General features: G+C 40.8%; 1 protein-coding gene across 2 annotated transcripts in view; it reads right to left on the bottom strand.

The window, feature by feature from the left end:
• Positions 1-14,539, bottom strand: part of Zzef1 (zinc finger ZZ-type and EF-hand domain containing 1) — a 132,538-nt gene that overhangs the window by 91,729 nt on the left and 26,270 nt on the right. For both annotated transcript variants that reach the window (XM_031354332.1, XM_031354333.1), the window contains exons 3-9: positions 14,083-14,277; positions 12,467-12,638; positions 11,768-11,967; positions 9,718-9,928; positions 4,284-4,400; positions 3,272-3,450; positions 1,133-1,231 (exon numbers count right to left, since the gene is read on the bottom strand). In XM_031354332.1, the coding sequence (XP_031210192.1) occupies positions 1,133-1,231; positions 3,272-3,450; positions 4,284-4,400; positions 9,718-9,928; positions 11,768-11,967; positions 12,467-12,638; positions 14,083-14,277 (1,173 nt within the window). The remainder of the gene's footprint in view (positions 1-1,132; positions 1,232-3,271; positions 3,451-4,283; positions 4,401-9,717; positions 9,929-11,767; positions 11,968-12,466; positions 12,639-14,082; positions 14,278-14,539) is intronic.

Below are 14,539 nucleotides of genomic sequence, written 5' to 3'. Positions count from 1 at the left end.
GTGTTGATAGCAGCTAGAACATTCTACTTTACTTACTCATTAAGACTCAAAAGCAATAGACACATACAAGACACTGACCAAGTGGTTTCCAAGATAGGGACAGGCTCACAAATACACCTGCATAAGGAAAAGAGCCTGCAGCAGAATGAAGCAGACACAAGCATACATTTGTCTAGAGATGAAGAGGATTGCTCCAGCACATCAAATGCCAGCCCAGGTGTAATGTTCTTAAAGATGCTCTCAGACTCAATACTTTAAACCAACTCAACAGAAAGCCAACCTAAACTTTAAAACAATTAAATGTAGTCACTTTTTGTATCTCAAGAAGGTAAGTCTTGGTTCTATTTTTTGTTTGTTTGTTTAGTTTGGTTTGGCCAGGGTGGAAGATGTTTGTTTGGCTATTTTTCTGTTTTTGTTTTTAAACAGGGACTGTCTATGTAGTACTGGATATCCTGGAACTTATCAAAATATAGACCAGGTTGGCCTTACAAAAATCTACCTGCTTCTGCCTCCTGAGTGCTGGGATGAAAGGCAGGCACCACCACCACCTGCTTTTTAAAACTTCAATTTTGAACAGCCTTAGACTGTCAAATACTTAACGTCTAGTCACTACCATCTAGACAAAAGCTGAACCAGACAAAGTATACAGAAGCCGCTGCTGTTAACCTGAGATAAAGACTAATGTTTTTGGTGACTCATGCCTGTAATCCCAGAATTTAGAGGAGGCTGAGGCAAAAGGACTGTCTTGAGTTAGAGGCTAAACTGGGTTACATAGTGAAACCCTTTCTCAGAACAACAAAACCCACTATTACTTGGAGGCAGAAGAGATGGTTTTCTAATTAACAGCATGTGCTATTCTTACAGAGGACTTAGATTCAGTTTCCAGCACCCACATGTGGGCTCATAACCATTTATAGGATATCCAGGAGACTGATGCCCTCAACTGGCCTCCTAGGGCAGAAGGCACACATATAATGTGTATACATACACACAGGCAAAACACTAATACACATTAAAAAATTATACACACACACATAACTAAAACACCAACATCAGAGAATTTCCAAAGTCGGAGTGTAAGTTCACATAGCTGCCTCCTGTGTGTGCTAGCAATAGACCATCTACCACTTACCATCCCTTGTCCATGGCTCCACAAGAAGATTTTCAGGTCCTGACTTATCTTCTTTTCCTTTGACATCACAAGCCTGAAGAGTCAACTGGAGAGGTTTACCTGTCCAAAGAAAAGACAAGGCAAGTTTTAAGCTAGGTACATACGTACACACACACACACACACACACACACACACACACACAAAGAAAAAGAAATTGGCAGCAATGTAAGGCCTATGCCCAACTAGACTGCTAAAAGCTTACCCGTATAAAAGGCAAAATAGGGGTCAGCAAGATGCTGCCAAGTCTGATGACCTAAGGTTCATAACTACAGCTCTAAGGGATCTGATATTCTCTTCACAACCTTGAGGGTGCCTGTGTGAATATTCATGTACCCAAACATAGACATATAATTAAAGAATAAATCTTATAATATTTTAAATAGATAAATAAAGGGTCTAATAGCATGGGACTAGTAAACAGAAGTAAATGCTACCTCTACCTGCTCTCCTGACTGAAAGTACATCCTGTGTCTCTGAGTAAAGTTAAGGAAAGGACTCTAGGAAAACACCTTTTCAGAAGCAAACACTTCACAACATATAGATTAATACTATCGACTCAACACATGGAAGGATTCCTAAGATACTTTTGAAGCTAAAAAACAATTCAGTTTTACTGGCTCTGTATTTAAATACATAATGTTTTATATTTTCTTTCTTTAAAGTATCTCCAGGAAGGCAGTTAGATGGCTCCGTGGATGCAAACCTAAAAAGCTGAAGTGAATCCCACTGACTTCCCAGTGTTCTCAGACAGCCATACAGGCACTGTGGCACATAAGCACACACATACATATATATTATTATCATACAGTAATAGTAATAATAATATAAATAAACAAATCTAGGCAAATTTTGAAAGTTTAAAGAATAAAAAAATCAAATTTTGCTACAATGAACTGCAAAATTGTTGTTTTTAGTAATGTAAGAAGTTAGATGTGAAGCTGGGCAGTGGTGGCGCACTCTTTTAGTCCCAGCACTTGGGAGGCAGAGGCAGGTGGATAGAGAGAGGATCTCTGTGAGTCTGAGACCAGCCTGGTCTACACATCAAGTTCTAGGCCGGCCAGAATTACATAGTGAAACTCTGTTTCTAAATAAAAAAGTAAACAAATAAATAGCAAATACCCACTAACCTCAAACATAGCTCATACTAACCAGTATTAGTCATGTGCAGTCCCTGCCATATTCTTGTCTACTCTGCTCCCTGTCCCAACAATCCCAATACAAGTGGTAAATATATCTGGAAAGCACTTCAGCTTCCAGATGCCACTCAACTTCCCACCCAGTCACGCCTGTTCCTGACCCAGTTTCTCCAGAGATTTTGCTAGTGTAGAGAGAAACTGGATTCATAGGACAATTGTCTGACTTTAAAAGTTAAACATAAAAATAAATCACAGTTGTATTACATTGTACAAACATCATAGCAGGAATATCCCAGTAATGCCTGAAATAATGAAGAGGATCAGAACAATCACTGAATTTAGAAGACAATTTTGCCCCTAGAGGCTGGCATGGTAAATATGTTGTTCCTTGCAGCCAGGTTGCAATCACTGTGAACAGCTTTATGGGCACTGGTTGAGAAGTACTAGGAGCCTCATGCTAGGTCATTTACAAAGTGTTGAGATGGGCCCAGGCAGAGAAGCAATGGTAGGCACACATGTGTCTCTGAGCAGCTATGGTGTGGATGCACAGGGAAGCTTTCTGAGACAACAATCTCTCAGTACCAGGTCTCAGTGAGCTCCACACCTCCAGATGAGAAATACTCTAGCCAAGTCTCTCTATTTACATAATGACATGCACTTGTACTTCAAAGATGGTTGTGCTCAAAATTGCTTCCAGACCCAAATTACTAGAAAAATCCAAGAACTATCAGGGGACTTGGGTATCCTCATCTGCCAACCTGCCCTAAATGACTCACAGACACCCTTCTTCCACCAAACCTAGAGAAAAGCTAGTAGTCAGATGTATTCACTCAGGGACCAGGTTAACACTATAACCCCATCTACACACAACCCAGAATGAGCAGAAGAAGCCAAAGGACATCTGAAAAGGGTGTTACTATGCTTTTCCACTGCTAGCATTTCTATCGCGCCCAGGTCATTTACCATACTTCAGGAGCAGGTTCTGCCTGACAGATGCCATGGATGAGATGAGGGACGACGCGTCATACTGCGTGTCCAAATGGTCAGTGATGGTACACAGAGAGCTCATCACTTTGGCAATACTTCCTCTTGCTAGTGCAAAAGCCAGAAGAGTCAGCTCTACCTCTGGAGTAGAACAGCAGCTACAAAGAACAAGAAAAAACGTTCACTTCCTGAAATACAAGAAAACTAGACAGCTTAAACCCATGCAATTAATCCCTATAGGTAAAATTAACCTATCATGTGCTCTCTAGATATTTATGACAAATGTCTTCTCAAAAATTCTTAAGATAACCTAAGGAAAAGCAGAACAACTCAAGGGCCAGAAAATTAAATCCTCACCTTTGAAACTTTAACAATACAAAGCACCCTATTAAGCCGAAGATCAACAAACTGTGGCAGCCAGTCTCCTTGGGAATGAGCTAGGTTGGACACAGAGCTGAGGATGCATTTCTTGAAAAGACTGAAAACTATTAGATCTACCCCCTTTATATCTCTCTGCCTTTCTAAACACATCATACCAGAAACTTCAAGCTATATATCTCAGGGAATGACTAATGTCCTGAGGGCTCACTGTGGAGAGCCAAGCATCCTCACATCAAGTGATCCATTCTATAAAGTTATTACTAAGGCACCCTTTCTCAGTTGTATGGGCAAGTCAGCTTGTCAGCCCTGCCTGTAAGCACACTCTGACTGAAGGCTGCAGGTAAGAGGGAAGAGGCTGGCCTCTTAGACTTGGACAGAGCTCTTCTAAATGAGTCAGAGGCCAACTCCCTCTCATCCAAATTCTTAAAGTCAGATGATATTGGAGGTATACCACGGTTAACTCAATTAAGATGGGTTTTTTCTTTTCTCTTTGGCTACTAAAAATGAGTCTTTCAGTGGAAAGCTTCTTGTAAGTTTTTCCTAAGAACTGAATGAGCACATATGCCTTCTACGTCATACAAATTGTTCACCTCAACATCCTTAATTTTACCTAGTTATCCTTATGAGGAAGCTGTCCACTTCTTCCAGAACATTGGGAGAAAGGAAAGTTGAGAAGTCCGTAGATCCTGGAGAGAGGGACAGCGGTGGCATGTGCTGCAGTGCCTTCCTAAAGAAGTAACATGTACAATCAGAGCAAAGCCAGACACGACGTTAGACAAAAGCACACCATCATATCTATGCTGAAGTACTCCTGTGGAGAGCCTGGTGCACAATATAGACTGAACTGTGTCCCTAGGAGTTATATGCTAAGCAGCTTAGTAGGGTTTCCCTATTTTTACTTTTTTGGAAAAGTCCTATCACCCTGTGTAAAAGCTTCCTTGGCTCCCTGGAACCTAGCTAAGTGGTAAGAACAAAAGACACAGACTCAGGAAAGCTGCTCCCAAGATACGTGTTGTGTGAAATTGGTAGACAGTCTGTTTTGTACAAGGACCTTAAAAAGAGGTGTCACAAATATTATTGATTCCTAAGCAGATCAATACCATCATGTTTCCTGTTCCTGATGTTTTGGCCTATTCACCTTAATGTTTGTTTTAAATTTATGTAACAAGTGATTACGAGGTGCTGGTTGTGCACTGAGTATGTGAGTGTACCATGAAATACTTGAAGGTATGCCAAGACACCCACAAAAACATCATAAGCCAAGCACTGTGGCTCCCACCAGAATTTTAGAGGCTAAGGATCATAAATTTGAGGCCAACCTGGATTACATGGTGAGACATTGTCTCAAACAAAGAACCCACCCTCAAAATTCTAGAATTGATCATCCTTTATTATTATTATTATATATTTCATGCTAATTTTTGTGTGCATGCATATGCATGTATATGTGAGAGAGAGACAGAAAAAGCAGAGAGGGACAGAGATAGAGAAGACAGATAGAGGCAGAGACAGACAAAGAGACAGAGAGAAGGAGGGGTGTATCTGTGTGTGTTTGTACACTAAAAGAACAGTGCCTAAGAAGACCAGAGTCAAGATCCTCTGGAACTGGAGTTACAGGTGGTTGTGAGCTTCCTGATGAGGGTCCTGGGAACTGATCTAGGGTCTTCTGTTAGAGCAGCAAGCACTGACCACTGAACCATCTCTCTAGCCCATCATTACTTATTTTATTTATTTAGACTAGAGAGATTTTATTTGTTTGTTTGTTTGTTGGCACTCCTGGGGATTGAACATAGGGGTTCTTAAATGTTAGGCAAAGTATCAGCCCTTTATTTTGTTTTTCTTGAGACAGGGTCTTGTTATATAGCCCAGGCTGGGCTTAACTCACTACATAGCTCAGGCTGGTTCCCAGGTCATGGAAATCCTCTTCCCCAGCCTCCTGAGTGCTGGGATTGCAGATGTACGGCACCATGCCTGACAATTTCTACATTTCCAAATACAGACAATGCAGTAACCTAAGACTATGCCAGCTTTCCCACTTCTCTGGTTTTCCCTGCCTGCTGGCCAGTCATTTGGGACTGTGCTGACAACTCTGCTCAGCTACAGCTGTCAGTAAAGGTAAAACCCACAGTCATTAATGGGATTCATTTCCTACCATACAAATAAATATTTACTCTGACCCAAATACATTTTTAATTATTTCTCCTCAAGTACAGCTTTTATTTTATATTGCTTTTAGATACCAGAGCTATAATATTAAAAGACAGGGGTACTAGGACAATGCAACAAGAATATTCTGCAACAAGCAGGGACACCTTCAAAAAACTAAAGTAGGGGGCAGATGTGGCAACAACCTCTTTTAATCCCAGCACTCAGAAGGTAGAGAAGAAATTCACTGTGAGTTCGAGGACAGCCTGGCCTACATAGTTTAGGATAGTCAGAATTATGTAGAGACCCTATCTCAAAATAAGCAAGCAAGCAAAAAACCAAGTAACAAAACTAAGATAGAAAAGTTTTTCCTCTTACCCTTCATGAAAACCCAGAGCAGAGCAGTAGAGTTGTGGGTGGCAGTGGTGCTGTGGGTGGCAGTAGAGTTGTGGGTGGCCATGGTGCTGTGGGTGGCAGTAGAGTTGTGGGTGGCTATGGTGCTGTGGGTGGCCTATACTTGGTTACAGAGCCTGAGCAGAGTGAGAGGGGTATCTGCACTAAGGGACAGACCAGTATGGAATAAAGATGCCAACTGGAATGAGAAAGGTAGCATGACAAAAGGTATAGGACTTGGGGACAAAAAGACACTTGGGCAAGGGTGCTCACAGCAGTGGCCCTGCTAATGGCACTGGGGCAAGAAGAATATGTGGAGGTTGTCTGACACATTCAGAAATAGAGAACACTAAAATGAATCCCATGGTGCTGAACTGGAGGTGGAAATATTCATGTAAATTTAGTTCTCAGTATTATGGATGGAGAAATACAATTGTAAATAAGTGTATGAGTCCATGTTTTATTTCTATACAAATGCGAATTTCCTGGCTGTGTCTACTGAAAGGACCAGGAGAAGTAACAACCTTATAGCAATGAGCTGAGTTTTCAAATAACATTCTCTAAGGACCTTGTGATGTTTAATATTTATTGTCAACATGAGATTTAGAATCACTTAAAATACAAACCTCTAAGTATGTGTGAGGGCATTTCCAAAGAAGTTTAACTGAGACTAAAGACCCACCATGAATGTGAATGGTATATAATTATAGGGACTGGGGTTCCAGACTAAATAAAAAGAACAAAATGACAGGATGTGACCAGCTACCTTATTGTTCCTGCTGCTGTGCCTTTCCTGTCACGATAGACTGCACTACAAGTCATCATCCAAAATAAACCTTTCTTTCCTTAAATTGCTTTTTGGGCATTTTATCATGGTGACTGAAAAAAGTAACTAGTGTAGCCCTTGACTGCTTGAGAAAACAGTTTGTTAAAGAACAGAGGTAGAAACCACTCCAGATAAACTCAGAGTCCCTTGGGTAAAATGTAGGGAAATAGGTGGGTACCCTTGTGTGTACCTATTGTGCCAGTTTCTACAGAGCCTGATGCAGAAGGTTATATGAGTCCTTGGGTCCAAGACCAGCCTGGGCTGTAACAGAGAATGGCCCTGATGAAAAGAAAAAAGGTTTGTTTGTTTGTTTTTGTTGTTGTTTTTTAAAGAAACTATTCTATAATGACAAGTCTAAGAATGATGGTTAGACAGACAGACAGGGAGATATAATACAAAAGGGCACAAGTCAGACTGAAGGGGTTGCCACAAGCCATATCTGGGAACTGTGGCTGAGACTACAGAGATGGTTCAGGTTTAGAATCACTGGCTGTTTTTGCTGCGGTGCTAGGTTTGGTTCCTGGGGGACCAAACATCAGGGGGCTTACAATTGCCTATAACTCCAGTTCTAAGGGATCCAAAGCTCTCTTCTGGCCTCTGTGGGCACTGTACACATGTGGTGTAAACAGAGACAAATAGGCACACAAAAATAAAAACCAGATTTTTTTTTAAAGCTGTGGGGTTTTTTTTTGTTTGGTTGGTTTTTGTTTTTTGTTTGTTTGTTTGTTTTTCAAGACAGGGTTTCTCTGTGTAGCCCTGGCTGGTCTGGAGCTCACTCTGTAGACCAGGCTGGCCTCGAACTCAGAAATCCACCTGCCTCTGCCTCCCAAGTGCTGGGATTAAAGGTGTGTACCACCACACCTGGCCAGAAGCTGTGGTTAGTTATAATCCAGTGTCTAAAATAGAAATCTGTGAATCCTTACTAATACAAACAAGGTTTCATAGGGTGGGATTTGCATAGTTCTAAAGTACCTCTTTTACCAAATAATCTAGACTTAACAAATCTGACAAAGGTCAAAGTTGACAGTAGTGGTTCCAAGAGCAGGTCCATATGTAGCTGTGCCATGGGATGGACTGCAGTGAGAGCACAGCATCATTCTGACAATCCTGCTCAAGTCACAACAGCCAGGCCTGGGCACACACCTGGGATGGAAACACTTGGGAGCTGAGGAAGGAAGCTGTGAGATACAGGGCAGTCTAGGCTACACAGTAAGACTTTCAATCAAGCAAAATGAAATATAAAACCTAAATCTGTTTGTGATGAAACAAACATCAGATGCACCACAGTCCTAAGGAACTCTTCAAAATAACTGACTTGTAATTTTTAGAGGGGGTCAAAGTTGTTAAAGTCAAGGAAAGACTGAGGAATTTTTCTAGACTTAGGGAAACTAAAGGGATATGAGAAAGAAATGCAAACTACAACTCAGGAACAGATTTTCCTGCAAAAGGGCTTTACTGGCATGGCTCAGAAAACACAATCTTAGAAATACATTAATTTCCTCATTTGGTGATTTTTTCAGAAAATATTGTTTATAGGGAGACATTATTAAAGTATCTGGGGATTCTCACATGACCGGACAAAAGATTCCTTGATTATTCTTGCCACGTTTCTCTAAGTTTAAGAGGTTTAATAAAAATGATTTGTTCGGGTTTTTTTGTTTTGTTTTTTGAGTCTGTATTACTCTGGCTGTCCTGGAATTGGCTATATAGATCAGGCTGGCCTTGACCTCAGGAATCCAAGTGTCTCTGCCTCCCAAGTACTGGGATTAAAGGTGTGAACCACCATGCCCAACAATAAAAATGATTTTAGGACAGGAATGAAAGGGAGAGGTTGGCCACCCTCTCACCACAAACTCAGCATTGCCAGCAGTGTCACTTGCTTTCAAGTTGTACTTAGTAATGCTAATCTCGAAACTAGTCAGAAAAACAAACACTAGACACCTCCTTCAGGCCCATACTTGGCAGCTCCACTAAGGATACATTCTGTCATTGAACCCATATGCAATACACTAACAATTCATTACTACAGAAGCAACATTTAAAAAAAACAAAAAAACCCAAAAAAACCCAGGGTCTTGCTAAGTAAGTAGCCTTGTCTGGATAGAACTTACTATGAAGAAAAGACTCAACTTCCAACTTGTAGCAACCCAGTGCTGAGAGGAAGCTGTAGTATTTGTTCTACATGTTGCTACTTGACTGGTGGGGCCCCTTCAACAAGAGAATAAGTTAGTTTAGTATCCTTGAAAAGATTTAACTTATTAGTGAGAAGAGCTCCAACATGGGAGTCTAAACACTTAGCCTTAGACTGACTCATCTCTGCCCTGTCCACGATCACTAAGGAACACTTACACAAGCACTTCAGCATCTACAGGAAAAGTGAGAGCCAACATTTGAAAATGACTCCTAATATTAAATGTTACATAAACGTGAGTAACTGTTCCCAATGCATAAGGAATAGGGACAACATGGATAACTTCAGGCCAGGGGACTAATGAACTAATGAAGAAAAACACTGGAGGAACTAATGGAGAAAAACACTGCATCAGCAAGGCGGGAAGCTGGAGCAGATAGATACTTCTTCAGCCTACAAAGTTAGGACAGCAATCACAGTGGAGCTGAGCCCTGATGCAGGGTTAGTCAGGATGTTCCCTGGAGGCTGTGTGGAACCAGAGTGACTTACTGAGTATTGTGCAGCACTGTCTGGACAAAGGCAGGGTTTGTCTCCATAGACGCCGTCACCAAGGATGTCAGCAGAGACCAATACCATATTGCAGAGGCGTCAGAGACTGAGACTCCAGATTTCTTTACTCTCTGAAAGCCAACAGCCCTCAGACCGTGAATCCTAGTGTCACATCCATCGCTAAGACAACGCTTTATGTTTATTTGGACATCTGTCGAGCACAAGCAACAAGTTCAGCATTGGATTAATGTCTTTAAAGGATCAGCAAACAGTAGGTTCATAACTAAAAGCAAAATGGAAAATTCTTAAGATATATTTTAATAACAGAAATAAATGATGTGTACAATGGAACTAGTGTAGAATTAATCTGTCTCAAAAGCACTGACGAATCTGAGAAATCACAGGAAAATGTGTGAACTTAGGAATGATGTAGATAAAACTTCTTCAGAAAACTATGAATTGTGAAAAACTACAGTTTTATGAATTCTCCCTGAAAAGTGTGGTTTGACATTTCTAGAATTCTTTCTAGCATTTATAGTTTCTGTGTCTGGCTCACAGATGCTTATGAGAATGTCTTCTTAACAATCAACTGCAAAATAGAGGACACAGACAAGACTCACTCTCAGATGTCACAGCTGCTCAGGTGGCTGAAGAAGGGAAGACATTTAAAGGATACAGCTGAGGACAGAGTAGTACAGCCTAAGGCAGGAAGCCTCTATTCTACAAGCATAACTACTTTTTGGTACAGGAGTGAGAGACAAAGATACCACCTCCTTAGGCCTCAGAAACTTTGAGCAAAGCAAAAGTACTCTTAGCCCAGGAAAGCATTAGAAGAAATGAAACAAGACATGAAGCATTCTGGCTCCCTAAATGACATAAGGAGAGCAAAGAAAAAAAAATCACTCAACTGTTATTTCAAAAATGCTATGCGTGAACAAGTATATAAATAAAAAAAATTGAAAACAGCCAGGCAGGGGTGGTGCACACCTTTAATGCCAGAAGCCGGAAGGCAGAGGCAGGCAGATCTCTAAATTTGAGGACAGCCTGGTCTACAAAGTGAGTTCCAGGACAGCCAGGGCTCTAATAGACAAAGAGACCCTGTCTTAGGAAATAAAAAAAAAAAAAGAAAAAGAAAAAGAAAACATAAATGACCAAGAATAAGGGGTAGGTTAGAATTGAGACATTTTTATAACCCTTAAAAAAGGTATCATCACTATATGAGATGACAGCATACTAAAAATACAAATGAACCCAGCATGGGGTGCACAACTTTAATCTCAGGACTCCAGAGGTAGAGGCAGAAAGATCTCTGTGAAGTTGAGGTTATCCTGGTCTATATATTGAGTTCCAGGTCAGCTAAGCTACATAGTGAGATCCTGTCTCAAAAAAAACAAAACAAAACAAAAAAGTAGAGGCATGGGGGCACATGCCTTTAATCCTAGCACTTGGGACACAGTGACAGGTGGATCTCTGAGTTCAAGGCCAACCTGCAAGGCCAACCTGGACTACATAGAGCATTTCAGGACAACCACAGTTGCATAGTGAGACTTGTCTCAAAAAACAAAAACAAAAACAAAACAGTAAAAATACAAAGGAATATGAGCAGGATATTATAATCTTTGGGATATGCAATGTATACTATATGTAAATACATATAATTCTATTTTTTTATTAAAAAGCACTTTTTATGTATATACATGTATAAACACACACACAAAAATTCATAAACACAAGAAGTGGTCTGGAAAGAACTACACCAAAGCATTTGTGACTTGACAATCTCTGTGTGATAAGGTTTTGAATATTTTTTTCTTTGTCCATATTTGAAAGTTTTCTAGTAAGAAAATTAACAGTATGTTTTTAATTACAAAAAGACTTTATTGCTTTTCTATAGTTTTTAGAATTACTTAGTAGATAAAATAATAATGATTTTTTTTCCCTCTGGGCACAATAGAAGCAAATCAAATACCAAAATTTCAGAGGCCTTCTTAAGGCTTAAAACAAAACGACTACCGCTCCTCCTCTCACCACCCACAGCTGTTGGACTCACAGAGCTGATTGATGTTCGCATTTTCTAGCAGCGTCACATAGCCAGTGACATTGCTGGGGATGTGCACGTCTCGAACTTCCTGGAGGTCACTGGCACTCCTTCCCACAGCCACTGTCACCTGCTGTGGCATGTAGCTCTGGTCAGTGGCAGCCACTGCAATGGACAGATGTCTAAGCACAACATCTGGCTTCATCTTCAAACTGGAAAACAACACAGAAACCACCAGTATTTCCATGGGTCAAGCACTGGTGGGGTCACAAACCCATCTCATTTATACCCTCCAACCCTGTGCAAAGTTTTCATCCCTATGTCTGTAGGTTGGAGGTATTTACATATACCATTAAATTTGGGGTATCTAAAGATGGATTTCTAAATGACTATCCTGAGATATGTGTTTCAAAGGCTGTATGGTCCCTAAAGCTAAAGCTTTACATAAAGCTCTACATAGCCACTCAGTTAGTATAATCTTATATTTCCTTTCAAGCTATTAGTATAGGCAGGAATGGGCAATATGAACATTCTAACAAAATCCTTCTACTGACCAAGAAACAATTCTAAACTGCATCCAGAAACCTGAGTATACCCTCATTTATAGGTTAGCTAAGAGGAAACGAGGCAAAGACTTCTATTTATACCTCCCAAAAAGCTATCTCCAGGCCACATTCTAAATTTTAAAAGAATAAAGCATGCACTATTCACCGTATCCAGTGTGAGCGGGCACTACCATCTGACTGCCAGTAGGATGATGTTTCTCCGTTTGTCATCCTGTATATGTCTGCAGGGTTGGAGGATGTTTCTATATAAGCATAGCACTTTGTTACTGACTTCAGCTTATCCATCTCTGGGCTTCTGGCTAGATCTCCGGGGCTTTCTGCAAGGAAACACCAGAGCTTAGTTATTTCATAAAGAGAAAAGGGAAATGGTCATTTAAAATACCTAACAGAAATATGCTTAACCCTTTGGCACCAAACCCTAACATTCCTTAAAAATCTCTTTCCAGCCAGGTGGTGGCAGTGCATTTTTTTTTTTTTTTTTTTTTTGGTTTTTCGAGACAGGGTTTTTCTGGATTGCCCTGGCTGTCCTGGAACTCACTCTGTAGACCAGGCTGGCTTCAAACTCAGAAATCCGCCTGCCTCTGCCTCCCAAGGGCTGGGATTAAAGGCGTGTGTCGCCGCCACTACCACTACTTGGCGGTGATGCACACTTTTAATCCTAACACTTGGGAGGCACAGACAGGTGTATCTCTGAGTTTGAAGCCAGCCTAGTTTACAGAGCAAGTTCCAGGACGACCAGGGCCACACAGAGAAACCCTGTTTCAAAACACAACAATAATCTCCTTCCAAAGAACCCACTGGCCAATGACTGCCCCATCTTCTTACTGACCACACTCTGATGCTACATAATTGGTATCTTTATAAACCTACCCCAAGGGGAGAATACTTTGCACTTACGTTTCCTTAATTATGCTTTTATTTTTAATCATATTTGTTAATTTGCTTGCTTACTTATTTATTTGAATTTGTGTATGGGTAAGCACATGCCATAGTGTACAGGGGCAGAAACCAGAGGACAAACTACAAGAGTTGCTTTTCTCCTTCTATCACATGTGTTCTGGAGATGAAACTCAGGATTTCAATCTTGGTCATAAGTGCCTTCAGCTGCCGAGTCATCTTGCAGGCTCAAATGAGGCTTTTTAAGCCACTTACAGTTCTGAATATTTTCTGGTCCTCCCTTCTCCCATTTTCTTCCAGGTTAATAGGCTTTTTCTTTGAAAAACCAAGACATATACTGTCTATACATTCATAATATAAATATATGCACTTATAACAACTAATATTTACTTGGGTGTTTACTGCCATGGTACAGAGTTAAGTAATTCACCAAGAATAGTTACAAAAAAAAAAAAAAGGAGAGTCTGATCTGTTTTTTTTTTTTCCTTTAATGAGTGAAAGTGGGTCTCCACAGCATCACAGCACACATGTGGAAGTCAGAAAACACATTTCAAGAGTCAGTTCTTGGTTCGACCTTTCTGAGAGGCGGGGTTTCTCTTGTTTCTACTACCACACTAGATACTCAAGCTGGCTTCCAGCTGATTCTCCTGATGGTGCTCTCCATGCATGCTGGGATCACAGATGTGCACCATTGTATCTTACATCTGACATGCCCAGGCAGGGAGGCAGAGGTTGAACATTCTCAGGCTACAAGCTGGTCATGTATTTTCAGACATATGGACAACAAAGAACTGTCTCACCCTTCACTAAACACTAGAAGAAATAATAGGAGAGTATTTTCAGGAAACTCTCCCATACACATACCCTTTTCTTTTTGTACCAGCTGATCCAGAGACTCCTTCAGAACTGACGATCTCATGGTGCACATGTTATTGCAGTGGTCTAACATTGGGTAGGGAATCACCATGCTAGAGATCCGATTTCGATGCAGGAAGCGTAGTATCATTGATGAGTGAATGCCAAGGCCCTCCTTTGACTCTGAAAATATGTCGATGAAACCTAAAGACATAAAATCCATTTTTGGTGTTTTGGTGAAGCCACCACAATAGTTCCCACATCCTGTACCTGCTGCCCCATCTGAACTGACTAAATTAAAAGCAGCCATTAACTTTACTGAAATTTTGAGCTTCATAAAGAAACAAACCTGTAGCAATCTCAATTTAAGAATTTCAGGGACTGCAGGGCATGGTGGAACATGCCTTTAATCCCAGCACTTGGGAGGCAGAGGCAGGCGGATTTCTGAGTTTGAGGTCAGCCTGGT

This window comes from Mastomys coucha, unplaced genomic scaffold (genome assembly GCF_008632895.1).
Source record: "Mastomys coucha isolate ucsf_1 unplaced genomic scaffold, UCSF_Mcou_1 pScaffold5, whole genome shotgun sequence".
NCBI classification, from domain to species: Eukaryota; Metazoa; Chordata; class Mammalia; order Rodentia; family Muridae; genus Mastomys; species Mastomys coucha.
Note: the sequence above shows the minus strand (reverse complement) of the source record. Positions and strands in the feature narration are given on the sequence as shown.